General features: G+C 52.4%; 9 protein-coding genes across 9 annotated transcripts; 4 read left to right on the plus strand and 5 right to left on the minus strand.

Annotated features, from left to right (window-relative positions):
* Nucleotides 1-1,403: 1,403 nt before the first annotated feature.
* Nucleotides 1,404-2,375, minus strand: BDW74DRAFT_113073 (uncharacterized protein). Its single transcript, XM_073721829.1, has 2 exons — nt 2,135-2,375; nt 1,404-2,086 (listed from the first exon to the last, which is right to left on the minus strand). The coding sequence occupies exons 1-2, from the start codon at nt 2,239-2,241 to the stop codon at nt 1,630-1,632; spliced, it is 564 nt and encodes a 187-aa protein (XP_073586584.1). The 5' UTR covers nt 2,242-2,375; the 3' UTR covers nt 1,404-1,629.
* A 1,064-nt stretch (nt 2,376-3,439) lies between these two features.
* On the plus strand, nt 3,440-4,046 carry BDW74DRAFT_175646 (uncharacterized protein; the record flags this gene model as incomplete). Its single annotated transcript, XM_073728400.1, has 2 exons — nt 3,440-3,929; nt 3,985-4,046. 2 exons carry the CDS (start codon nt 3,440-3,442, stop codon nt 4,044-4,046), a joined length of 552 nt encoding a protein of 183 aa, XP_073586585.1.
* Nucleotides 4,047-4,502: 456 nt separating this feature from the next.
* Nucleotides 4,503-6,894, plus strand: BDW74DRAFT_148158 (bZIP transcription factor). The gene is made up of 4 exons (XM_073723651.1): nt 4,503-5,415; nt 5,471-6,090; nt 6,137-6,246; nt 6,295-6,894. The coding sequence occupies exons 1-4, from the start codon at nt 5,133-5,135 to the stop codon at nt 6,707-6,709; spliced, it is 1,428 nt and encodes a 475-aa protein (XP_073586586.1). The 5' UTR covers nt 4,503-5,132; the 3' UTR covers nt 6,710-6,894.
* Nucleotides 6,895-7,417: 523 nt separating this feature from the next.
* On the plus strand, nt 7,418-9,718 carry BDW74DRAFT_166476 (Zn(II)2Cys6 transcription factor; the record flags this gene model as incomplete). The annotated part of the gene is made up of 5 exons (XM_073726569.1): nt 7,418-8,224; nt 8,320-8,483; nt 8,533-8,831; nt 8,899-9,107; nt 9,158-9,718. 5 exons carry the CDS (start codon nt 7,418-7,420, stop codon nt 9,716-9,718), a joined length of 2,040 nt encoding a protein of 679 aa, XP_073586587.1.
* A 772-nt stretch (nt 9,719-10,490) lies between these two features.
* On the minus strand, nt 10,491-10,750 carry BDW74DRAFT_175649 (uncharacterized protein; the record flags this gene model as incomplete). Its single annotated transcript, XM_073728401.1, has 2 exons — nt 10,491-10,576; nt 10,636-10,750. The coding sequence occupies 2 exons, from the start codon at nt 10,748-10,750 to the stop codon at nt 10,491-10,493; spliced, it is 201 nt and encodes a 66-aa protein (XP_073586588.1).
* Nucleotides 10,751-12,028: 1,278 nt separating this feature from the next.
* On the minus strand, nt 12,029-13,546 carry BDW74DRAFT_189269 (glycosyl hydrolase family 61-domain-containing protein). Its single transcript, XM_073731933.1, has 2 exons — nt 13,111-13,546; nt 12,029-13,043 (listed from the first exon to the last, which is right to left on the minus strand). Exons 1-2 carry the CDS (start codon nt 13,423-13,425, stop codon nt 12,132-12,134), a joined length of 1,227 nt encoding a protein of 408 aa, XP_073586589.1. The 5' UTR covers nt 13,426-13,546; the 3' UTR covers nt 12,029-12,131.
* An 877-nt stretch (nt 13,547-14,423) lies between these two features.
* BDW74DRAFT_166478 (putative ABC multidrug transporter) lies at nt 14,424-19,079 on the minus strand (the record flags this gene model as incomplete). The annotated part of the gene is made up of 12 exons (XM_073726570.1): nt 14,424-14,522; nt 14,582-15,021; nt 15,075-15,326; nt 15,388-15,807; nt 15,865-16,005; nt 16,052-16,180; nt 16,228-16,502; nt 16,551-17,160; nt 17,213-17,718; nt 17,767-18,719; nt 18,783-18,827; nt 18,879-19,079. The coding sequence occupies 12 exons, from the start codon at nt 19,077-19,079 to the stop codon at nt 14,424-14,426; spliced, it is 4,071 nt and encodes a 1,356-aa protein (XP_073586590.1).
* Nucleotides 19,080-19,526: 447 nt separating this feature from the next.
* Nucleotides 19,527-23,038, minus strand: BDW74DRAFT_113102 (hybrid sensor histidine kinase/response regulator). Its single transcript, XM_073721832.1, has 7 exons — nt 22,902-23,038; nt 22,335-22,844; nt 21,632-22,279; nt 20,536-21,576; nt 20,253-20,484; nt 20,090-20,204; nt 19,527-20,037 (listed from the first exon to the last, which is right to left on the minus strand). Exons 1-7 carry the CDS (start codon nt 22,919-22,921, stop codon nt 19,826-19,828), a joined length of 2,778 nt encoding a protein of 925 aa, XP_073586591.1. The 5' UTR covers nt 22,922-23,038; the 3' UTR covers nt 19,527-19,825.
* Nucleotides 23,039-24,129: 1,091 nt separating this feature from the next.
* BDW74DRAFT_175653 (uncharacterized protein) lies at nt 24,130-25,176 on the plus strand (the record flags this gene model as incomplete). Its single annotated transcript, XM_073728402.1, has 1 exon — nt 24,130-25,176. One exon carries the CDS (start codon nt 24,130-24,132, stop codon nt 25,174-25,176), a length of 1,047 nt encoding a protein of 348 aa, XP_073586592.1.
* Nucleotides 25,177-25,424: the final 248 nt, after the last annotated feature.

Genomic DNA, 25,424 nt, shown 5'->3' on the forward strand with positions numbered 1-25,424 from the left:
CCAGTCCGCAAAGGCATCGTACTCCTTCTGGCGGAAGGAAGCAGAGAGACGGGCGGCATCGGCATTTGAGCTTCCCTATTGGTCTATTGAGCGACTCCAGGGCGGCTTTCGTAGTGGGGATGCTCCCTGTCCACCCAGCTGCCCCACATGCTGCTTGTCATAGCAGCGGCTACCATGACAGCTCCACCAACTGTACTTCTACTTCTTTGCATTCTTTGCGGTGTTAGTGTCCTAGGACCCTGAGTACGCGATGTAAGCCGCCCGACGAATACCCGAAGATCTTACAGACTTCCAGACTATCTATCAAGCATTTAAGCGGCCGTAAATTCCTCAGTGGTTGAGCGTCAGTGAGCAACAGGACAGGAAATAGTATCACAAACCCCCGCGTCCATGCAAGAAAAACACCACATAAAGGCTTAATGGAAGGATACAATCAAGTTCAAGCACTAGGTTATCATGCCAAGGGCTCACATCGCTTCCATCAAAGCAGTGCATCTCAAGCAACAACAATCCCCATTTCTAGATCACACCACGAACAAATCATGAACCTCCATTATGCCGGATCAGGATACTAGCACACTATCTGATAGTGACCAGGTTATCACCATCATCCGGATGCACTGCGACATTTGAATGGTAAACTACTCCAAAAGTAGGGCAAGGCCGCACAGTCATGTGATTTGTGACTCTACATTGAAAGCTCCGGGGTTCATGCTCCATGTTGTTTATCTAGAAATAAGCCGTAGCCTAGAGTCACCTCTTCACTTCTCCATGCAAAAGGCAGCAAGGACACATCAGCCCATAACCCATCGGGCGAGGACCGCGAGGTGCCTTCAGGCTCTGATCCTGCCTATTTCTGCTACTAGTCCGCGTCCCGGCTGATAAGAAACACTGGGCACTATGGAATCAGGACGCCAAGGCAATCCAAGATCCCAGTAGGTATGCCCCTTCCGCGCGTCAGCTCGATAAGTGAGATAGGAAATGCTGTGCCAAGCCCAGGCACACCCCAAAGTCTACTATAGTACGACTCTCGATTCCGTAGTCAACCGGCAGCACGGGTATAGCAGAGCGGGGACCACGTCTTAGTAGCCGGTGCTATAGCGTCACTCGCGCATAGACTTTAATTTGACAAGTGGGGGCGATATGCATGTTGCGGCAGGCAAGAGGGCTGATGCGCACTAGGAATTGACTAACGCTATGATGAGGGCATTGGCGACGCAGGGGTTGTAAGGTGGCGCAGAGCTGCCAATTAGAGTCATGACAAGATGTGGGATAGATTGCGGAGAAGGGTTCACTGAGTCAGTTGATATATATGAGCTTTGCGCTGGAGGGCATAACGTCATCGCAATGGCTGCTTTACTTAGGATTACGGATAGAGGGATGAATCATTCCAAGGTTGAGATGTTCGAAAGCCGATGAAGTTGGGAGGATTGAGCCTCAGAGAGGGGGACGCAGCTAGGCTTGCAACTTGAAAACAAAGTAGACAGACAGTTGTCGTAACTATCATTCACATGTAACCTCATTATCGTCTGATGCTTCAACTATTATATGGTGTCAAGCTCCGTGCCCCCATACAGATGATGGGCAGCGCGATTTCCCCAATGACCCTCTCCTCCGACGCCATCCTACCTAGAGCACCACGGCCATCCCAAGTACACCAAGCGCACCGAGCAAGCTGACAGCAACCTCGCCCGTAACATGCGGGGCAAAGCCGCTGGACGTTTCCGTGGCTGGACTGTCGTCGCTCTCTGCACTGTCTCCACTATCGGAGGAGGACGTCGGCGCTGGGGTTCGAGTGGCGTTGAGATCGACGTCTCCTTCATCAACCTGGGACTTCATTGCAAGAACGTAGCTTTTGACATCTGTTGGAAGGTTGTCATACCAGCTCGGCGTGTTGCCGGCTTGAAACTCGGACGCAATGGAGCTGCGGCCAGTCGGAACTAGAAGCTGCGCAAGGACAGTGGGAGGGACGGCGGTGATGATTTCCTTGATGAGCGATGATGGGGGTTGCAAGAGATTGCCTCCGGGTGCTGTGTAGTTCACTGTGTAAGGGGTCGCACTGGGGAACATCGAGAGAAGCTCATCTCTATACGTATGTTAGTCGGTCAGCAGGGGCCCACGACAAATGGCTTACGCAGCGTTCTGGACCTCAGTCGCGTTGACTGTTGCAGTGACTTCGTCGGCTCCTAGAACACCGAGGGTGCTTAGTAGCCCAAGGGCAATGTAACGACAGAAGTGCATGTTTGAATGTTGTTATGGATACCGGACGAAGTTACAGTTCAATGAGAATACCGTTCAGGTGGCATTGGAAATATTCACCATCGAACTGCACGCCATGTGCAAAAGCGACCCGGTACGGACTTATATCAAAAAAATGCGGGGAGACATCGATCGGACAAGCCAGTTTTCTCCGGGGTTAGCCATCTGGAAGCACGAGCGAGTCGGTTCAGGGCTTCCTTTGGCACCATTGGTCGAATGTGAATAGAAGGACCCTGCGGCCGTTGTAGGCCGAAGCCGCTGTCAAACCTCGGAGATTTTGTGAGGCTGTTATAAGCAATTGTTGCGATTGGCCCGTATACGGCATCGCGCAGATCTGACTCAGCCCGCATGAATCAGGGTCTTGCGGGGAAATATCCGAGCGACGCTCGCGGTGCCTGGCTCCATAAGCTCAGACCTCATTGTTGACATACCTGCCAGTCATCAATTGATCGTCATGGTTGCGGTTGTTTTGACCGAGGATGGCGCTTGACTTGTCCGTCGTGCTGAGGTCAAAGCAAGCTGGAGTGAGACATTGCGACGTGTTAATCTCGAATCCATGTCATGTTGGCGACGGAGGCAAGGCTGGACAGGCATGACCCTCCTGTCGAGTCAAGCTATTATCAATCCAGGGACAAGGTCAGCTCTGCCAATCTGAACTAGACTTGCTGCCAGTGCAGGCCGGACCCCCGGCCCTAGGGCATAGTGGCGGTAGGGTTCAGCATTATTGGCCACTGCCTTGCACCTTATAGACTGCTCTCCTAATCCAAACCCCTAGCCCTTGCAGCATGTCAACAGCTAGTGGAACAGCCTGCTTTCCTCCCGAGTCATGGCGACTGAGTCGCGGACATCGTGAGTACATGAGTTGAAAGGCATGAGACGTTCAGATACGACAATCGCCACCGCAACAGGCTCAAGGCAGCCTTGTCGGCCCTATACCCCGCAACCAACTCCGCAACGGCAGGCATAACCGTGAAGGTGATCGATCGGTATATCGGACTCCAAGAATGTGACAGCCGCCAAGGCCAGCGGAGAAGAGAAGGACGCCAGCTATAAAGGGCTCACAGAGGTCTCCGAACAAAGTACAACCAGCTCAGTTGCCTGACCAGCCTCCTCCATCGCAAGCAGATCACCACAGTACTATCTTCAGCTTGACAAGCACTCCTCTCACACCCGATCCAAAATGAAGTTCTTCCAGTACTTTACTGCGGCACTCCTGCCAGTGACTGCGTTCGCTATCCCCGCCGCGGAGCCCGAGCCCAAGGCAGCTGCTGTCCCAGCGACCATCACTGCAGAGGACTTCCACGTCCTCATCAAGCGACAGACAGACCTTGGCGGCCTTATCGGAGACTTGACCGACTCGTTGGGCGCCATCAAGGATCTGCTGTCCACCGACAGCCTGAACAACATCAACACGGTCGTGACCAAGCTCGCTCAACTGCTTTCGGACCCTACTACCACGCAAATCAAGAGCTTGGTTGGCACCGCGGCGGATCTCCTTGGTGGTGACGCTGTTGGAAACCTCATCGACCAGATCCCAGCTCTCCTCGAAAGCGTCAGCGGCCTCCTGAACAAGGAGACTCTGGACAAGCTCACCACCCTGCTAAACAACGCCTCCCTTCTCTTGACCGAAGAGTTTGCCAACAATGTCAGGGACCTCATCAATGATATTGGTAAGTTTTTGTCTTTTCGTCCGTGAGCAAAATGGCCAGCGCTAACAGCAACCAGCTCCTCTCGTGTCCGCCGTCGCCCAGGTCATTTCAGCACTCCTAGGCGCCCTACTTGGGTAGAGTAACAAGGACAGAGCAAGGAGGATTTTGGCTGCAGCAGGATGCAGGCCGGTTGATTAGCGTGGTTAGAAACCCTGACGCTGTGCCTGTTAGCCTAGAACCCAGGACGTGGCCGGAGGATTATGACGCACTGGGCCTGCTTGTTGCCACGACCTCAAAGGAAGGGTGACCATGGATGATAATGAATTAATCTTAATGGATGGGTCATAATGCAGAGAGAAATGTATTCAAGGTAGTTGCTGTAGAGTTTTGGAATAGTAACACACTAGATCACTTTTATTAAGTGCCCTAATGAGGAGAGAGACTGCGAGAGACTCCAGAGACCCTAAGGCTCAAGAGCGTACCTAGTTCCTTGACCCGGCCGGAGTGTTTTTCCGTTGTCCGAGCGCAGTCGCCAAGTTGAAAGTGCCGGCTCTCCAGTTCCTCTCCACCGAATCAGTCCACTGCCCCTTTTTAGACATTCCTTGCTGGCCCAATCGAATGTGTGCGATTCGTTGATTCAATCAGGTTCTTGCGTCGCCGACTCCACGTTCTGCTCACCCCAGTCCATCCTTCCATTCCAGTTCCCACGTTGCGGCGCCCCCCCAGACCTCGTTTCCCCGCTTCAACACCGCTAAAGACCACCCCTCATTGATCATTATTCCGAACCCCTTGCCATCCTTCCTGCACACTATTCTCGCCATCGTTTCACCAGTTCCTGACTGTCTATCAGCCCTCGGCTATAACGGCAGGCACAGCGCAGCGGAACCGGACCCCCCCGGGGTTCGCATCACTGCCACGCGTGAAGAGGCGGGGGTCAGCCTTAGCACCTGGGCTTTAATCTAACGCAATAAACCGTCGCGGGGAAGGAGATCTCTTGACGCATCATCGATCGCCGGCTTTTTAACGGGCCCGACTGGCATGTGAATCGCTCTTTTTTCTTCTTCTCTGTCTCTCTGCCGCAGTGACACGAACCTGCACGTTCGACCTCGACGAACCGAGGACCCCAGGCCGCCGCAACTCTTTGTCTACTAGGGTGATCGGCCGCTCGCCTGCCTTCAGTCAGACATCCTTGTACACCGATAAGCCTTCCAATTTCCCATCGTGATGGAACCCGCCCGCAAAGCGCCAAAAACAACCAAGTTAACGGGCGATCGCGCGGCCCGGAAGCGGGAACAGGATCGGCAAGCTCAGAGGAGCGCGAGGGAAAAGACCAGACAAAGGATTGCAGCGCTCGAGGATCGGATTGAAACGTTGACTCGGTTTCACAACAGCGGAAACATTCAAGAGTTGATTGAAGAGTTGGATGCGCAGCGGAAAGCGAACGAAGCGCTTCAGACTACGTTACGGTCGATTCAAAAGGCCATCAGCGGCGGCCTTGCTGATGCAAGTAAGTCATCCGTTCACCTGCACAGGCTCCTACTAACCGTTTCCGCTTCACCTAGGCGTCGCCCTTAAAACCCTCGACACCGTGAAACAACCCCCCGATGGATCTATCTCGTCCGATAGCGAACACAGCAAAAATCTCGGATCCAATGGCCGTGGTCCTGAAGGCGCGCAACAACCAAGCTTAGTCGGTCCGGGCTCCCATCCTCACGTCCAGTCTGCGAGTCCGCCCTTCGACGAGTCAGGCATCATTGACAAATATTCTCCGAATGGCACATACGTGGGTCTGCCCGACGGCTTGTCGATAACGGGGAAACCACCCGATGATGTCAACGTCCCATTCAATAGCACTATGCACACCTTTCCCCTCGACATGCCGATGCCGCTTCAGGCTCTTCACTCGTCAGAATCTCAATGCGGTTGCTGTAAACAACTACTTTACATGAACGACATGCTCGGTCGATTTGCGCTCACCTGCACACGAAGCATGGCGGACCAGAGAATGCGCGACAGTGACATCGCAGTCCGTGTTATAGTGCACGGGTGGGAGGCTGTGACCCATTTATACCCGCTCGATCCTGTTTGGACCATGCTTCGAACCGCCGACGAGGCAGTATGGCGTACCTGCGGATTGGTGGAACGGTTGGCAATCTTGCGAGTCGTCAGCTTGATGCTACGAGTATGTTGGGCGTCTTCTTACTTTTATCAGTGCTAACGTTCCTTAGTATTTGTCTGACCCATCCGAAACGAATCTGGCCCATCTCCCCATATTCATGCGACAGCGGCCATGCCAGCATCGCATCATACACAAACCACTGATTGACTTCGTTGTCTGGTGAGTTTGCAAAAGATTATTTGATGGCCATGACTGACGCAAAATAAGGCCTCCTCTGCGCGAGCGCTTGATCATGTATCCCCACCAGCACTGCTCCGAGAAATTCTGGTCCATGTTTTGGACCTGCTTCCGCTTCACCTGGCCTTACCGCCTGCAAGACGCCTTCGTCCAACAAGGCCAGACAGGCCTCTATCGGTTTTCGGACGCATTTACCAAGTCCTTCTACGGCCTGCAAAACTGGTGCATGACAGATGATTTTCTACGCGAGTTCCCCGACCTCGAAGCAGACGTGAACGTGCTCCCGACCGGTAATGATCCCACGCCAGTTACTGTTAGCAGCGATACGCTAGCTATGAGTAATGGAGCGATCAGCCATGACGCTGTCGCCCGTCTCGATCCCATTGCCGCGAATATGTTTACGGCATTTCCGGCAGACTGGTCGACACGAAATCAACTATTTTAGGGTCTTGGTTTGCATTTGGCGTTTTGTATATTAGCGGTGCATTGGTGTTTGGATACCAGGATATGTGATTTATGTGTACATTATGGCTGAGGATTTCTGTTGATACTTTAAGATATCATGTTCTTATCTTGATCAGTTCAATACATTGTTGGAATTACCACCGAAAAGGCCCAGATCAGATGCAACATACATTCCTATCATTGGCAGTAACCTTCAATGTATCACAGATAGATGTACAATCGTTACCCTAATTCTACAAGGGCTGTCGTATTGCATGCCGATCGAAGAGGATTCAAGCGGTTAAAACAATCCGTATTCTTTACTCTTGCGGGTCGCGGCCAAAATATGTACCTGACGGTCTGGCAAAAGCAAGAATGCTAATGTGAGGTCGCGACAAATTACAAGAAGAAAACTTCTACTCTCTCCATTCCCTACACAAACTCTTTCGAAGCCCACTTGATCAAGATGCAAATCAATGTTGCTTGACTGGCATACCAGGGAAGATGAGAGTAATTGCCTGAGGCACCACATACTCAAGGCGATGGCTCCACGTGACGTGGATATACATGTTCTCCGTATATCCGAGATCCGGCATTCCGTGACCTCAAGACGCACTCGAAACACCTTTTCTTCACACAACCCTTCACTGGCAAAGGCCGACCTGCTCCAAGTTATATCCGGCATTCTTCCGGCTTGAACAAGTACCCAATGGCTGACGCAGAGTCTGAGACTACGCCGAACTGGCGCATTCCCAAGGCCTGCCAAGAGTGCCGGCAGCGCAAGATCAAATGCTCGGGCGAGAATCCATGCAAGACGTGCCGACTGCGACGGACGCCCTGTCTCTACCGGGAAGTCGTGCGTCAGCGCAAGAAAAAGCATGATAGTGTCCGAAGCAGCAATCGCATCATAGAGGAGACTTCTGCCTCTCGTCCCGAGTCGGGCCAATCGGGACCCCACCGTGAGGAGCCGCCTCTCAGCTTCAACAACAGCGTCTCGGCCACGCATATGACATCTTCATCCAACAGGGTCCAGCTCTTCTATGGAAATTCGTCACATTTCTCTCTCATGCATGAAATATATCGGGATCTAACGTCTCATCCCACTGGACACCCGGAGCAGGGCTCTCACGGCCGGGTGGAGGAAGCCGGTGCGGGCTTGGACATGCTTAGCTTTCGCACCATCTTCTTCGGCATTCCGGCTGATCCTCATAAAGATTTGTCTCGAGGCGTGAAGGGAGTGGATCCTCATGTCATGTTCCTCTCGTATGAGCTTGCCAGTCTGTTCTTGGACGCGTTTTTGGCCACCCTCTATAGTCTGTTGCCGGTTTGGCCGACAGAGATGTTTCGTCAGCGGCTGAAGCAGCTATATGGACCCCGGCCTACTTCAAGTACTGATACGCACCATTCGGTTCTGATCATGGGATTGGCATTGGGGGCACTCGTATCGGAGAACCATCCATGGTCGGATGTTCTGTACGAGCGAGTCAAGGCGACCTGTAATGTTCTGGACGATACGGTCAACCTGCAAACCGTGCAGCTGTTTATGTTTATGATAAGTCGTCCGTCTCTACTGGTGAAAATACATACTAACTATAGTACGCCCACTTCCAGAACGAGGTTGGAAGGCCAAACTCATGTTATCTTCATCTCGGAGCAGCCGGGCGAAAAGCAATCTCCGCTGGCTTACACAAAGAGTTGCCTCACGGGAATAGTGACAGCGTTGAGTGTGCTGAGGAGCGGCGGAGGACATTCTGGTACCTTTACATCTACGAGAAGTTAGCCGCCCTGTTCTCAAATTCCGTCCATGGTCTGACCGTCTTGCAGCTGGATATGCTTTCATCTCGGACGGCCGAGCTCGCTGTCACGAAGAGATGTCGGAATTTCCACACCTCAAGACCCATTCCTCCTAGCCTTGCTGAATCTTTCTGACGCGATGGTCCGATCCGCCGATGAGCTGTATGGCCGACACCATGAGTCCCTCCTGCAAATGTGGAGGATTGCAAAGTCAATCTGGGATGACGTGTGGCCGTTCGATTCCAAGATGCGACAAGCGCTAGGATTTGGCCTTGACAAGCGACCTCAGCCTGGTGGCGTCGGGGTCCAACAGTGCATGTGTATTACCTGTGAGTATCCTTTTCACCCTCTGAATATCGTCTTTCTTTGCAATCTGTCGGTTACTGACCGGTAAAGTATATTATCACACCATTCTCCTGACATTCCGCCCGTTCCTCATCTTCCGAGGTCGGTGGAATCAGGATAGGACACAAGCCTCAGAAGAGGCCAAGACGAAACGAGAGATCCCAGACTGGCTGAATCAGGCTTGCGGCTATGCGCTCAGTGCGGCTTGTCGAACGATCCACTTTTTGTGTGAATCTTATACAGCCAACGAGCTTGTCAGGGTACGTTGCAACTTCCAAAATATCAAACAGCAGCAACTTAACAGTGCTAGGGGATTCGATACCATTCATACTTCCTGTCTAGTTCATGCTTCGCGCTCATATTCGACCTGATCCATGGCCAAGACCTGGCCGCATCTCACCTCCCCTGGATCTACGCAACCTTGAAAGCACTGAAAAGCATGTACCCGGCAGACGCAGTCGATGCTTCTATCAGAGCGATTCAGACTGTTCTCAAACAACTAGACCCCTCATACGAATGGGGACCGCCGACGCAGACTGAACCGCGCAATCCGCCTTACACATTCAGTCAGGCCCAAGCGCCGAGCTCTGCTATAACCCGGCCATATAGAGCACCGCCACTGCATCATAATCAAAACTCACCGTCTACTCTCACCACCCCTCTTCCCCAATCGGACCCATTGCTATATGATTTTCAAGGCAACTCGTTGGACCAGGGCATGCATATGCCGTCAACAGTTGGGAGTACGGGCCCCGGCGAGGACCTACTGGATTTCACGTTGTCGGATATGGGCTGGGACTTTGACTTCTCGACTATGGACCTTGAGACGTTTTGTTCGCTTAATTCGGCGTTTGATGTGCCGATGGCTTGATTCCCGCGCGGTATGATCGAGCCTTCAAGGGCTGTCCAAGCCTTATTGACCTTGTTCGCCCTTAGGACGGTGTGAAATGAGCCAAGATTGGGGATCGGACAACATTATTTGATTTTTGGTCTCGGCTCAAATTCTGGAAGCATGCATTCGCGGCGGAGACGTTGTTCATGGCGCTTGTATGTGTCAACTTACGACGGGGCTTTTACCGCATACTCTGGACCAGATGTTCTGGTTAAAATCCTCTGAAGGATCGGTCGACAAGAAACATCGCTGATGCGCTATCCTACCTCTTGTCCTATCCCAACGTTAGCTCGTTCTCTTTATCGGACGGACAATTGACCGTTTACTCCAAGGATGCGAAGCGCCGGCCCAACAGCCCTAAGTGCGCCACTATTGATTGAGCACGGATGCGAGCTCGCGAATCTGCATCGCGCATAAAAGTTATTACCATGCACTTTGAGCAGTTTCTGGCTTTGGAAAGGTTTACGCGCGTACATATAGCTGATACCCAACTGTTTATCATATTCAGATAAATATACTCCTTCGTCACCTCCTGGATAGGTAGTGTGTAAACTATTTCTCACCCTAAACACGTCGGAAACCTTGACCCAGCAAGCGTTCTCTTCCCTGCTTAATGTACCAACTTCCGAGAATCCAGCTGAGATAGGTATAATACATTAAGCACATGCAATAAACGTTCGTAACATAAATTATCAGCCCCCTTCCCATAGGAAGCCTAAAAACCCAGCCCTAATCCAGCAGCACCCTCGCCTTACGCGCTACATTCTGAGATATCTGTTTTAGGGTCGCAAACACACTGCTCGTCGTCGTTGCAGGCTCCGCATTGGTTTTGTGCTTCTATAGCAGGATGTAAGCTCCCCAAAGGATATATGTAAGCACGAAAAGAGCCCACTTACGGCAGAGGGTTTGACACAAACCAGCGCAGGCAAGGCCGTCGTCTTGGGGTGCGGGTCCGGCGAGGGTGAAGGCGGACAGGGTCGCGAGGACGACAACGGCGAGGAAGGAGCGCATTGTGGGGGTGTTAGATCGTGATAGGATTCGAGATTGCAATGATAGATAGGGCCGAGCGGATTGAGAATTGTACAGAGTTGGAAGAAGGAGAGCCAGGCTATTTGGCCTTTGTATGAGGGCTGGGTTTAGAACCAACTGACTCGAGACTGTGGAATATGAAATCAGAAGCTGGAGGACAATGGGACCGAACACTGATCTGCAGAATGACGCAGCAATCGCCGAACGGATTCAGGATGCTTAAGCAAAGCCCACTTCTGGCGCATCTCGGTGTTGTTAGTTCTATCATTCTACCATACGGGGTGATGTTTAGGGCCCATACTCAATGCGCCGAGCGAGGTACCAGCTACTCCGCCGCTGGTCGGGATTGGATAATGTGTTAACATTAGACCAGGAACAAGCAGTTAATTCCATCTGATTTGCATCCAGGGTCCACATGGTCCAGCTAATCATCAGAAGAGATCTTGCTGATTTGCCGATCTCCTTCTCCTTCTAGTATTAAGGGAATACCCCAACTACGGGGTGCGATTCGTCATTATCATCGCTTCTGTCACTCCCTCGGGTGCGCACTATTGACCTGGCAATTCGAGCTTCCTCCCTGTTACCGTGCCGAGGGCTTTCGTGGTATGCTGATATACGTCGAAACTCGAACCTATCATGGTACATTTAAGCTCGCGTGAACTCCCATGAAACTTAGTCTTGAATAACCATATTCGAACTTCTCGCCCTCATGGCGGGATACAAAGCCCATCTACTTCAGGTATAACAAGAACCCCAATCTTCCACCTGAAGCCCATCGCGACGCCGTTTTGCTCAAGATGGCTCCTGGCGGATATGTATATGGTAGATCGTATTAAGGACATAGCCCGGAGACGCCTCTAAGATTCTCATTTGCTTCGCTACGTTTGTGCTGTAGATATGGTGGCGATTCTAATGCTGCTGATTCTTGTGCTGATATTCCAGGAAATGAATACCATCGGAATCTTCAGCATAGCAAGAAATTCAGTATATTTCCATGCCCTATAGCCTGCACCAGGTAGATATATGCATGCAGGATCTGCCTATTCAATACGTACGCACAACCCATCTAGCGGCCATCAACGCCAGTAAAAGACGGCTATTGGGGCAAGCGACAGGTTGGAACGAGGCGCGACCAGAAGGGGGAGTTGAATTTATTCATCTCTCCACCTGCTTGATACCCGGTAGGCATACTATTATAGAGAGTTGATTTTTTGACGAGCCTTAGAGGACCTACAGCATTACTCTAAGTCTTGAAGGAAATAAGAAGAAGCGAAAGTAGATATTTCTTAGAAAGTACCTAGCTGATAATACAGTGTCTCACACTCCAAGGCCTTCAACTAGCAGTACCCAAAGAGCCTACCACTTACGCGGCAACGCACTGGGAGTAGTAAGGGTTCATCTGCTTGCAAGTAGCACCAGAGACACAGCCAGTGGCGCCCTTGAAGTTCAGACCACCGCACTGAGCGTACAGGGCGTTAGAGCCAGAGCCAGAGCCGCTGCCAGAGGCAGGGGCCGAAGCGGAGGGCTGGACAGCAGGGACGGAGGGCTGGACAGCGACGGCAGTGGTGGTGGTAGCTAGGGTCGTGCGGGTGGCGGTGCTCAGGGTCGTAGGGACGGACACGGTAGTGGGCGCAGCAGCAGCAGGGGCCGAAGCAGAGGGCGCAGAGGCAACGGAGGACTTGGCGGTCTCAGCGGCAGCGGTGATGGTCGTGGTGCTTGTGGCCGCAGCAGCGGTGGTGGTGGTGGTGGTGGCAGCAGAGGAAGCAGCACCAGAGCCGGTAGCAGCAGCACCGCCAGCACCCGAGGTAGCGGAGCCAGTAGCCGTGATCTTGGAGGTGGCCTGGGCGATGCTGGTGGCGCCGCTGTACAGCGTGGGACCGGGGATCTCGTAGGTCGAGAGGCTCTGGTAGATGTTGACGAGGATGCCGGCGTCGTCGAGGTTGTAGAGCTCCGTGCCCAGGGTGCCGGCGGGAGAGTCGGTGCCGGAGCCGGTGACCTTGAGGTTGAAGCACTGGGGGTAGTTCTGGGCGCCGCCAGACTCGCCGGCGGAGTGCAGGGCGATGATCTCGTGGCGGAGGACGTAGTTGCCCGGGGCGATGGAGGTGGGGATCTCGACGAGCCAGCTGTTGTTGTTGTCGATCAGCTCGTCGTCGCCCCAGGTGCCGGGGACGGTGGCGTCGTCGACGAGGCCGACGCCGTCGATCTTGAAGAACTCGAGGGTGGTCTTGTCGACGGTTGTGCAGTCGTCGCCGCAGCTGGCGAGGTAGTCGATGACCTATGGGTACTCTATTAGTACCTCGTCATAATGTCTATACGGAAAAAGACTGGAAAGGAGGACATACAGGACCGTGGTGGCTGTCAGGCCAAGCAGACCACTGCAGGTTGATCTTGTCACCGGCCGCAACCTCAACGTACCCCTGGGCGTTGGTGGCGTTCAGGTTGCAAATAATATCCTCAGTGGTGTATCCGTTGGAGACATCGACAGGACCGTTGGAGTTGGGGATCTGCCAGGCCGCCACGACGGGGGGGTCGGTCATGTAAGGGTAGGAGTTGATCTCCCAGCCGGAGTAGTAGACGCCGTTGACGACGATGTTCTGGACGTAGCCGTGGGCCTTGACGGCGGCAATGAAGGAGGCGATGGAGATGAGGCGAGACATTTTGAATGTATTCAAAGAATGGATTTTGGAAGGTATGAAAGTGAGTAAGTAGTGAATGGAAGCGACCAGCGCAAAGTGAGAGAGTGTAGGGGAAAGAAGGGCAGACTTCAGTCAATGAAGCTGGAATGGATAATTTGATATGCACACTGGAGGGAGAAAGACCTTCAGCGGGCAGAGACAACTTATATGCATCTTGTCCCAGCAGATGACGACGCCCAAGCGCCTCCTGTCAGGGCCAGCCCGTGGTAGCCGTGTGGTGTTTGAGGTTGAGCTGCCCCTGTTTGAGATAGACGAACCTAGGGCTGGTCTCCACCAATCAGACTACCCCAAGGGTCTCGGCAAAACTGATGTTTCTATCTGCGACTGCTGCCAGGAACTCGCCTGCAGCATGTTGCTTCACGTAAAACGAGCCCAGAAGCTTGACCGTCATACTGTCGAGGATAAATTGTGGGCGGCAAGTGAGGCCTCGCGTGTAGCCCTATACAGGCCATGACCACCACCAACAGAGTAGAGATCGACATGGCACGGCTCGGTATTGGAAACTTGGCAAGGATAAAGATGAACGCATCACAATTAATGCAAGTTCGCAAAGAATACGGAGCTGAGAACCGTATGATACTTCAGTAATGTCCAATTTTGAGGAATAAGCACTCACTTCAGATTTGGGCGTCTACGGAGCGAAACCCGACAACTACAGTGTTCTACATCTCAACTTCACTTTCTAAATACAAATCAACGTCTATTAAATTTATTTAGTCTATAATGGTATAAAGATATATGAAAAGCAGAAACAAGTCGCAAGAAAAATGATATCCTCGACGGTGGAATAACACCAATCGTCCCCACAACAACTTCACAATGACCCTAACCTACCCAATCCAAGCAGCCAGCACCATCCGATTCTGCTCAAGCAGCCAGATCAGATGACTACTTGACAGAATCTTTGAGCTTAGCGCCTGTGGGGCAGCGGTCACCTGCATTGCATGGGTATTAACCCATCACTCCGACCTCGCCTCCTTAGTCTTCTTCGACCGCAACTTCATCATCACAAAAACAGCCATATACGACGTAATGCAGAACAGCGCCGTAATGCCCGACTCAAGCACAGTCAGCACCCGAAGCCATACAAATCTAACACAGAAAAAAAGGGACTTACATCTCTCCACCCATAGTACCTCTCTTGCAGATTGAAAGTCTTCGCGTAATCCGCCCCAGTCTCATACTGGCAGAACTCACACATGCCCGTCGCATTCGCATCGCGGAGGTAGCCTGCATTGCTAGACAAGAAATCCGCCATGTACTGGCCGCAGGTTTGGCCGTCTGGTGCGCTGAAAGTCGTGAACTCCGAGTCGAGGCATTTGACGGGGATGTCCCAGAGGACTTCGGTTAGCAGGCCGCCAACGAGGTAGGTGAAGGGGTCGAGGTAGTACATCCAGTACCGCCAGAAGGGCTGCATTTGGTCGTAGGGGACGACGACACCGCAGAATGCGATCATGCCGGCGCCAATAATGATCGGGTTCATGATTGCTGCGAAGTACTCGTTTGGTGCGTAGGCGGCGATGGCTTGACCGAGTGAGGTGTAGAGGAATTCGTAGACTGAAGAGTTAGCTCGGTTTCGATGCATTAGTGGGTGGGTGATGCAAGCTTACAGATCATCTGAAGATAGAAGTGACCGGAGATCCGGGCCTCAACAGGAAAGCCGGCAGTGAAGTACCAACAGGCAAAGTAAAGGGTAGCACAGATAATCAGGTAGGGGATCTCAGAGGCGGTCTGGGCGGCAATGAAGGCGAGCCAGTGGTAGGTCTTGGACTTCTTCTCTCTTGTCTCGAAGATATCGCGGTTCTGCAGGAAGAAGGGCTGCATTTGGTTGATACAGCCAGGGGCGACGAAGATAAAGTTAACTGGGATATGTATCAGTCTGGGTCTGTGAGGTCAAAAGAGTGAAGAGAAAGGAATACATACAGATAGCGAACAGCCGAAGCTGTAGATCAAAGGTTCCATTGCCCATTTTCCAGAATGTAAAACCGGAGAACAGACCAGCAAAGATATGAAGAATCATTTTGTTCCACATATAGTCGGGTTCTCTCCAAAGCTTGATCATCAGCCGTTGCAGAACCAAACGGAACTGATACCATTTCGATGTCGCGAAGCTGGCCGTGTCCTCCTCGCCGGGATGTGCCTGATGGAACCGGTTCAGTTCCTCGAGCTCTGCGATAGCACGTTCACGTTCCGGGCTCTTGTTCCAGACGTCCACCCAGTCAATCTTCTTGTCACCAACACCCTGAATAGCTTCGACGATGTGCTCTGCCGGGTTTGTCTCGGGCGAGCAAGGGGCACCGTTCTGTGCAAAGTATCCGAGGACCTTGTCGGAATCTTTACCGGCTGTTGCAGGTTAGCGACTGACTCGATATGGAAATGGACTATTTTCTAAGGACTTACTTTCGCCAAAGTATGCCATCCTTCCACCCTTGGCCAATAAAAGAAGAGAGTCGAAGGCGTCGAACAGAACTGCAGACGGCTGGTGGATAGTGCAAAGCACCGCTTGACCACCGTCGACCAACTTTCTCAGAAAGCGGATAACTACAAAGTCAGCATATTAACTTTCTCAGCTTAAGATACCACTCACTGTTGTACGCCGATTGACCATCAAGACCAGATGTTGGCTCATCCAGGAAGAGAAGTGTCGGCTTAGCGACCAGCTCAACACCCAAGGTAACGCGTTTCCGTTGCTCAATGCTCAGACCAGCGCCGGGAACTGAAGATGTCAGACGCGTGCAGTCGAAGGAATGAATCGGGACTCACCTCCAATAAGAGCATCGCGAATATCGTACAGCTCAAGCAGATCGATTATGTGGTCAACATAAGCCAATTTTTCTTCTTCGGGGACATGCGATGGCTGGCGAAGGAACGCAGAGAAAATGAGAGCTTCCCGTACGCTGCTGGTGCCCTCATGCACGTCCATCTGTTCACAGTACCCTGTCAATCGCTGGAAACTGATACCTTGAGGCCGCCCATCGATAAGGATAGATCCGCGAACTTCACCGCTGTCCTTCCGTTGAGCAAGCACATCCAAGAGTCTAGGCATAATCAGTATCAGTCTTCTAGAAAGGGGTTCCTGCACATACGTCGTCTTTCCAGCCCCCGAGCACCCCATAAGCGCCACCAAATTCCCGGGCTTGACGAACCCAAACACTTGATCCAGCAGCTGCTTCTGCTGCCCCTGGAACGGAACATGGTAGTCAAGCTTGTTCCAGGTAAAAGTAGACTGCTTCCCCGACTGCGCGAGGGCCATCTCCTTGCCCGCCGCGGCATCGGGACGCTCTTGCTCGTTCTTCTCGCCTGGATTGCTCCCTCGCTTGTATAGCAAAACCGATGATCCACCGGAGGCATTCAGCTTCTCGAACCCGACCGCGGTCAGAAAGATGAAGAAGGCCCAAAATCCGACAAGCACGCCGAAGCTGCGCCAGATGTGTCCCGATGAGTAACTGTATTGTTCGTGAATGTATGCCGCACCGGAGATCATGTCGCCGTCACTTCCTGGAACGGAGCAGCCGCGGTTGGACGATGCGGCGTCGGAGTATCCGGCTCCGTAGGGGATGTAGTTCGGTGCGATGCATTGGAGCTCCAGGCCGCTGAATTCGTTGGCCATGATGGCTTCGAAGGCGTACGCGCATGGGTTTAGGTAGAAGATCCACCGGAACCAGGGGTGCATTTTGGAGAAGGGGATTAGGTAACCTGATAGGTGTCAAGATTACAGGTTAATGAAGGGGTGGGTTGGATCTCTTACCTCCGTAGACAAACCCGATCGTCGAGATCAGTCCGGTGAGCTGCGAGGCGAGACCAAATCTCTTACACAGCGCACCAACGGCCCTGAACAAATTCATACAACAAAGCATGTTTGTGATGATGATGAGCCAGAAGGTGAAGAACTTCCCAGCGTCCATTTGAAGCGAACTCATGAAGTAGAGGATCAAGGAAAAGCAAGAGACCTGGACAACCGTGATGGGAATATCGGTGATCGCGTTCGCAATACAGAAGGCAGTCGGCCGGTAAAACCCAAAGCGCTTGTGGCGAGAGAAGATCGGACGTCCCATAAAGGAGCTAGTTGTTTCTGACATAGACTCAAGAAGGTAGTATAGACAGGGGAAGAAGAGGACACCGGGACGAAGGAAGATCGAGGAACTGTCCATCTTGAGGTCGTAGAATAAACTTCCGCAAACAAGGGCCTGGATGATAGACGATACGAGCTTGATGATCAAGGAGAGCTTGTCTCCGGCCATGATTTGGAATTGTCTGGAGGCCGTCAGCGATGGTTCCACCGCAGAAGTGTCGAAGACTTACCGGATCATGCACGCAACGATCTGATCCCACAGGCCGGTGGTATACACGCTCTGAGGCCGAGGAATATGGCCCTTCCTCTTCTCGCGAGCAACGGCTGTAGCAAGATCCTCTTCTTCAGAGACAAGCTTTTCAGGAGGGACAATCGCGTCAACCGCCTCTCGGTAAACCTTACTCTCCCTGTACCGAGCTTCGAATTCCCGAGGCGTATTCGGCACCTTCTCTTCCATTCCCGGCGCAACAATGCGCTCAGTAAGCACCGTAACAGAAGTCAAGAAATCAGCAACATTTGCGCCCTTGGGGAACACGAATCCCAGATCCTCAAAGTAGCCGCGAGCGTGACTGCGAGGACCATAGTAGGTAACAAGTCCATCTGCAAGGACAAGGACCTTGTCGAACTTGTCGTAGATGTCGTTTCCAGCCTGGTAGGTCGTGCAAACCATCGTCTTCCCATTCTCGTCTGCTTCCCGGCGAATCATCCTCGCGAACTCGGCCGCTGTTTTCGAGTCAAGACCGCGGGTAGGGTTATCCCAGAACTGGACGGGACTCTGGCCAGCCATTACCTCCGCCAACGAAACACGTTTCCTCTCACCACCCGAGACACCACGGACGAACTCGTTACCGACCAGGGTCTTTTTCGTATGCGGGATCCCCAGGGAGCCGAGGATATTGTCTCGCTCGCGCTGCACAAAATCCTTTTCGCTGAGTCCCTCGTCTCGCTCACGGGGTATCTTGTTCCGCAGTGCAAACTTCATCGTGCGGTTGACGGTCAACGTGGGGAAATGCACGTCGTCCTCGGTGTTGAACATGATCTGCTGGCGGTATTTCTTGGCCGCCTTGTGGTCCATGCTTCCGTACCATGTTTCGCCAGTGACTTCGTCAAACGAGGCGCGGTCATTGGAGAGCACGCGGAGAAAAGATGTACAACCCGAGCCTGGACGGCCAAGGACGAGGAGCTAGATCCATAATGTTAGAACCCTACTTTTGAATTTTAGACCGGTATGGAAAGGGTAGCTCACCATCTCTCCCGGTCGGACTTGTCCAGTCAAGCCATTCAGGATTGTCTGCAAATGTCAGTCAGTATCCGCTGTGTAGTTTTAACCCGATTGACATACCCGTTTCGGCTTCTCTTTCTTCCCAAAGTAATCTACAAGCTGTCGAGGATCAATCACTGACAGCAACGTCTGACCGAGTGCGGCGTCGGCGGCAGTGACATTGACCGTGAGGTCGCGAAATGTGAGCGTCAGCTTCTTTGAGATTCCAGAGCCGCCTTGTTCCAGGTCGATTGTCCCGGAGGAAGATGAGGATGCCGCCATGGCGAGTTGTAGGAAGCAACCCTAACTACCTATTTTCACGACGCCCACTTGATAATAAGATAATCTTGAATAGTGTCAAAAGCCTCAGACATGGCGACCCGGGCGCTATATATCGATGACGAAAAAAAATCCGTTTTTCCTATCATTGCGTACCTGACCCGGTGTAGAAGGAACGGATATAAATTTATGACCGTATATCCGTCCAGTTTCGGAATAGGATGTCTTGTGACCAATCGAGTACTTAGACTGCTGAGGTCTGACCCACTTTACCCATGAAACGGGTGGAATTTGTGTGTTTAATCCGTGATCTGGTGGATTCGTTAGTCAGGGCCCTCAGGGGCGAGTCCAGACACCCGACGGATGAGCTACGCTGACTGACGGCATACAGCATGTAATTAGACTACCCTGATATTGATGTTTCCAACTGTTGCTTAAGGTCCGATATCGTCATTCCGAGCTTCTTCCGAGGACCTCAATAAAGTTTCCTAAGCTAAGCTTTCCTATGCCGAACTCGGTGCAGCCCTAGCCGGATGGGGTATGTCTGACCCACACTCATGTCATGGCCCGGGTGGCCCATAAGCAGGCCCGCCGGCGACGCCGATAAGGCTGCCGGCGGCCCTGCAGTGTTCGGGATTGTTCCGAACTTGGCTTCAAGGGAGTGCCGGTTGACCATCATGTGCTGAGGCCGAGTGCCTTGGATTGTCGAGAGGGGGAAGTGTAACGCATGTGGCATGGGAGCAGTATCATCACACAACGCCAAGTATCCGCTTCAAGTCACGAAGCGACAGCGGCTTCACCAAGTAATCGTCCATTCCGGCTTCAAATGCCTGCTGCTGCATGTCGCTAGATGCCACGCCGGTGACAGCCATAATGGTGCATCGTTCCCAAAGGTTCTCATCTTCGTACTCGCGGATTGTCCTTGACGCAGTGATCCCGTCCATGATGGGCATCGATATGTCTAGACATGTTAGTGTGGGGCAACAGTAAAAAAAGGGCAGAGGTTTACATACCCATGAAGACGTAGTCGAATCTGTAGCCAGATTGTTTATATTTCTCGACGGCTATCAATCCGTTTGACGCGGTATCGTAGGAGTATCCTATATTGGACATGAACGTAGACAGAACCTAGAACCTGTTAATATGTACTGGTTACACTATCACGTCCAGCGATACCTTGAGGTTAACATCGTTGTCGTCCACAATCAATACGCGAAGATCGTTCGGTAACGGGCTTGGGTGTCGTGGAAAGTTTGATACACTAGTCCTAACAACAGGAGGAGAGGCTGGTATGCTATTCGCCATCATCTGGGATACCGCCCTAGGTCGCAAAGGAAGGCCAGTGCAGATACGCGAGCGAGCACCTGCAACCCTCTGCATTGCCTCGATTATATTGCGTGGTCCGAATCTAAGGAACATTAGCGTTGAATCACGCTCTCACATGCAGCAAGGTACATACGGTTGGGAAACGTAGGCAACCTCGACTGCCTCTTCAAAATCGATGTCTTTGGTATCGGCGATACCATGGCTTCTGAGCACAATGATGGCCCGGAATCTAGTCTTTACCCGACCAGTAGTAGCAAGCTTCTCCAACGTCGATTGCTCGATCACCGCAATGTCACCTGGTGGGTCGTGGTCCAAGTTGTTTGCAAACGATAGTTTCCAGCATGATCGGGATGAGAGTGCACTGCTCACTGTGTCTCGAATTGCCAGTTTTCGCTTAGTTTCTTGGTCGAGAACGCGATAATCGTCGCGCCTCGTGTCGAAGCATGGATTCAACCCCACGAGACAGACTTCTTTAGTAGGTGAGAACGGATGCTTGTTTGCAGACATGTCGCGATCCATCTGTTCTTCCTCTGCAACATTTATCGGAAGCCAGATGTTGACTTCTGTGCCGACACCGAGCTCACTGCTGACATCAATCTGGCCACCGAGGTAGGTAACCAGCTTATGCGTAATGCTCAATCCTAGCCCCACGCCTTCCGTGAGGACGTGCTCTTGAGAAAACGGTGTAAACATTGTGTTTTGCAGGTAAGATTTTGAGATACCACCCCCGGTATCGGTAACCTTGATGTGTGCGTAGTGTGGCTTAGTGCTCGTCGATGTTTCGGCCAGCGACACTTCAACCACACCCGAACTGGTGAACTTCAACGCGTTGCCAACAGTGTTCATGATGATTCGCCTCCAGGCGCCGGGAAGAGAATGGATCTTCCACGACCGATCTCCTTCAATTCGAACAACCAGCGACACATCCTCCATGACCGTAGCCTCACCTTCATCATATGCCGAGTATGGCTGGTCTCCTGTACCAGCGGCCGGGTCGGTTCGATCGATCTCCGTTGAATCGATCTGAGAACAATGCCCAGCATACAAGGAGTCGACGACATCTTGCAACAAGGTAGCGAGATCGAAACTCGAGTTCAACCCTTCAATTTGTGCTGCATTGCTAGGCGATATGTTACGCGAGTTCGCAAGGTTATTGATCTTGGCGAAATCAAGCCTTGGATGTAGTCAGATCAATGATCAGGGTAAGAGGTTGACTAGGAAAGACATACAGATGGTTCATAGTATCAAGCAGCGTATTTCCGCATGTCTTGATTGTTTTGACCATGTCGTGCTGAGCAGGATCGAGGACACTTGAGTCGAGCAAGTCGGAGTTCGCCAGCATGCCATGTAAAGGAGTTCGAAGTTCATGACTGATTGAGGAAACCAGATCATATTTTGATCGCTCCGTCAACGCTCGATTAAGGTGCGAAATTTCTAAAACAATCGAGTCAACAAAGGCTCGAACGTAGTCCAAATCGCCCGTTAAGAAATGGCTCCGGTGTGTCCACGTAACAAGGCCGGAAATCCATCGGGACTTGTCCACATCCCAGAGAGGTACGAATATGATTGACCTTGCGTCTGAGAGATACTCCTTTAGCCGGTCTGCAAGAATATGATCAATTCCAACGAGGGCGGAAGCGGTCGGGCTCAACAGTTCGCCCTCCGGGAAAAACGTAAATAGGTCGCGCACTAGGCCATGGTCGATTGTAGACAGGGACTCATCATGGTGCTTTGCATGGTGGCTCTCGGAGAAGGCGGAGGCCAGGAATCCACATGCTGATAAAAGGCAATCCCCTTGGGACAAAGTACTCGAAGACCGGTGACGGGAGGATGCAGATTCCGCACCACTCAGCCTACCGGTACTAATGCAAGATGAGCTACTCCTTGATCAGACAATGCTGTAGCTTAAAGATGTGTCGGCCTGTTACTAACCTCCTCGAGCTGTTCCTTGACTGGCTCCGGGGTGGTTCCAAGAACAGCACGCCATCACTATCCGTGCCATCCAGGAGCAGCGGGCAGGCTCGGGAATAGACTGAACGTGCCTCGTCTGATATTGATGGGCCACCTGGTACACGCACGAAGCGGTCTGAGCTCGCACGACCTTCCTCACCGTCTTGCGAGTCTGCTCTCGCCGAGATAGTCTCTTGTCTTTGAGGGCTGGTGTTACCCGTCAATTCAGTGCGCGCTGGAGTTTTTGGACTGAGAGGAGTCGTAGGTTGGTCCGTATCCGAGACCGGTAGTCGGTCAAGGTCGTGTCGGTCAGAAGGGCCAGACTCTACCGCACTGCTCGTCCTACTGAGGCCCCAATCTATTGTTCGACGATGCTTCCGGCCCTTGGCCAATGTCAATAAGGCATCAAGCTGTCGTTTAGCGCGGATGCCATCCTGCGCCGTACAATGATCACCAGTATCCTCGACTAGCTCGGAGGATATTGGACACTTCCTATAAGACATGTGAGCAAACTCTTCAACGGTTTGGACATGTCTCTCCAGGACTTACGCTCGCCGGTTTGGTGACATTTCCAGCAGATGGGAATTCGGAGAGAAAGATACGATGCTCTGCCAAATTGAAGAGCAACATGAATCCAGGCTATGGCATCGTAGATGATAGGCTTGTCGTGACAGAGACCAACCTCGGCGCTCTGCGTGGACCTGCAGTCTAAATACCCGGGGAATATCAGGCAATGGTTCGATCCATGGTTGCTAGCTGAGGGCTCAGCGACTCAGAGAGGAGGTCCAGGCCTTGTCCCATAGTTTATTTCTGGGGATCGCCCTCCGGTGCAAGTCCGGTCGCCACTTCCAAGCTTCGGGATCGCCTATGCTCGAGCATGGTGGCGTCGGCCGAAGAGCTCTGGGGAGCTCGCACTCGGCTCCGAGGAATTGCCTGAAGGAGCTCTGGCGGCGAAACTGACATCAATTCAGTCCAAAGAAGGAATTGTATACGATAACTTCAGAGTGCTTGATGAAAAGTCGCGATGCAAGGTGTAGGCAGATGCAAAAAGTGGATGATGGCACGAGGGGGAATGCAACCTTCCTTTGCCGGTTTCGTGACTTCTATTGGCCAGGGAGTCTTTTCCGGCAACATCAACATTTGCTACCATTGAATATGCATATTCGAGTCAGTCACGACAAAAGCATAATTGATCATAGGGATCTTATTGGCTTCTGCCTCCTCTAAACCGGCTCAGCGACTAATGCAACTCAAATCCTTTGCAAAGATATATATCACCACTCTTCAGTTGCTGTGAAGGAACTGTATCAACATAGAAAAGTTTAGAAAGTGAGATATTTTTGCTATTAAAACCCGACTCAAGCTTGTTAGGCATTGTATTTTAGCCACTTGGACATTTTGTGTGTTGGCTATAACTAAATACTTCGAATTCGTCGTGGTGTCAGTATAGGTACTGCTATGTATGACCAGAACAAGCAATGAGCATGACGCCGTGAATTGTCTTGCTCTGTTCGTTCAGCGTCTGCCTTTTCGCTAACAATGGCTTATCCTCCTCGTCTTATACTTTAAATCCATCATGATGCCCCTTTGTCTCCAACTGCGTAGTAGATTCAGTGGAGTGGGAACTTGGAAGCAGGCGACGGGGTGGAACGGAGGGCCGGAACAAAGTCCTTCCGATCGACGCGAATCACCAGATTGCGCGTCTGCGATCATCACCTCCTCCACTACCGGCCGATCTCCAGCCCACGGCGTACGGAGTCCCTTCTGAACTATGGCCATGGCCCATGTCAATGCCAAGTTCACAAAGGCCCCCGACTTGTCTGGCCGCACACCGATCTATCGCCTCAGCAAAACCGTTGCTCCTCCTCCCCAACCAGCTCCGCCCCAGCAGAGTCCGCAGCTCGTGAACCACGCCAACAACTCCAACTACCCTGCGCCCTACCACCCCTACCCTCCCGGATTCCAGCCGTATATTCCGCCCCAAACTCCGTCGCAACCTTCCTCGCAACCCCCTCCCCAACCGTCCTCACTACCACACTCAACACCGCAAGATAACAAGGAGAATGGAGTTCCCAAGGCACAGACCCCGCAGAGCGTCAACTCTCCAGCGCAAGGGTCGCCCATGACGAAGCGCCGAGGGAGGAAATTACAAGAGAGCGAGACCTTGATCCTGGTAAACTGTTGCCTGGAATACCAGAGCTTGTACCACGACAACCCGCAGCGATTCTGGTACTGCGTCGCGACGAGTCTCAAGCGGCAGATCAAGCGCAATTTCTCATGGCAGTCGTGTCGCCAGATTGTGGAGGAGCTGGTCTCAGAGCGCCGCGAGCGCCGCCGAGATGTCGCGGCAGGAAAGGCCAAGGAACAACCGATGACTGAGCTCGTGCTTGCGACGGACAAATGGATCTCGTTTACCGACGCGCCACCCGCGGGGACTATCGCGTCGCCTGCGCAGCCGTTGAAGCGACCGGGTCCGGAGCCTATGAACGACTCTACTGCGAAGCGACCGAAACCACAGGCAGCCGCGCCAATCCCACAACCTCCCATGTCCCAGCCAGCAACTCAACCACCGCCGCAGCCCGTGTCCTACCCTACGTATTCACCACAAGCGAACGTTATACCGACGATACCGAGTGGGCCTACGATGGCGGAGTTTCAGACGCTGAAGGTAGACATTCGGAGCTTGAGGATGGATGTGCAAGGAGCGCAGCGGGAACTCATCGAGGTTCGAAAAGAGATGAATTTGAAGCTGGACTTGATCCTGCAGACGTTGCAGGAAGTGAAGGCGCAGAACGAGGGAAAGGAATCTGACACGGATAGTTGACTCGGGAGTTGAGTCCACGGCCTGATCTATCCTACCGACGCCCACGTATACATCGGCAAGTCGGCGACAAAGAGGTACTGTGCCCATGTCGCTTGACCACAACCCTACGGGGACGCCGCCGGGTCGAGTACAACGGACTCTCTATGGAGCCGATATCGTACACCGGCAGTTGACCGGCATAGATGGATATTCCTATATAGCATCTGCACTCCTGGCCTCTAGAATGCAATATCAGAGGCATCCGCCGG

Source organism: Aspergillus multicolor, assembly GCF_047715735.1.
Source record: "Aspergillus multicolor strain CBS 133.54 unplaced genomic scaffold BDW74scaffold_5, whole genome shotgun sequence".
Lineage (NCBI taxonomy): Eukaryota > Fungi > Ascomycota > Eurotiomycetes > Eurotiales > Aspergillaceae > Aspergillus > Aspergillus multicolor.

Bases quoted from the DNA above. Each gene is read 5' to 3' on its own strand.
- BDW74DRAFT_148158 (XM_073723651.1), top strand. From the start codon at position 5,133: ATGGAACCCGCCCGCAAAGCGCCAAAAACAACCAAGTTAACGGGCGAT. The intron at 5,416-5,470 runs GTAAGTCATCCG...CGCTTCACCTAG, and splicing joins CGGCGGCCTTGCTGATGCAA to GCGTCGCCCTTAAAACCCTC. The intron at 6,247-6,294 runs GTGAGTTTGCAA...ACGCAAAATAAG, and splicing joins CTGATTGACTTCGTTGTCTG to GCCTCCTCTGCGCGAGCGCT.
- BDW74DRAFT_189269 (XM_073731933.1), bottom strand. From the start codon at position 13,425: ATGTCTCGCCTCATCTCCATCGCCTCCTTCATTGCCGCCGTCAAGGCC. The intron at 13,044-13,110 runs GTATGTCCTCCT...GAGTACCCATAG, and splicing joins CTGACAGCCACCACGGTCCT to GTCATCGACTACCTCGCCAG.
- BDW74DRAFT_113102 (XM_073721832.1), bottom strand. From the start codon at position 22,921: ATGTCACCAAACCGGCGAGC. The intron at 22,845-22,901 runs GTAAGTCCTGGA...CATGTCTTATAG, and splicing joins ATGTCACCAAACCGGCGAGC to GAAGTGTCCAATATCCTCCG. The intron at 20,485-20,535 runs GTATGTACCTTG...AATGTTCCTTAG, and splicing joins GTTGCCTACGTTTCCCAACC to ATTCGGACCACGCAATATAA.
- BDW74DRAFT_113073 (XM_073721829.1), bottom strand. From the start codon at position 2,241: ATGCACTTCTGTCGTTACATTGCCCTTGGGCTACTAAGCACCCTCGGT. The intron at 2,087-2,134 runs GTAAGCCATTTG...ACATACGTATAG, and splicing joins ACTGAGGTCCAGAACGCTGC to AGATGAGCTTCTCTCGATGT.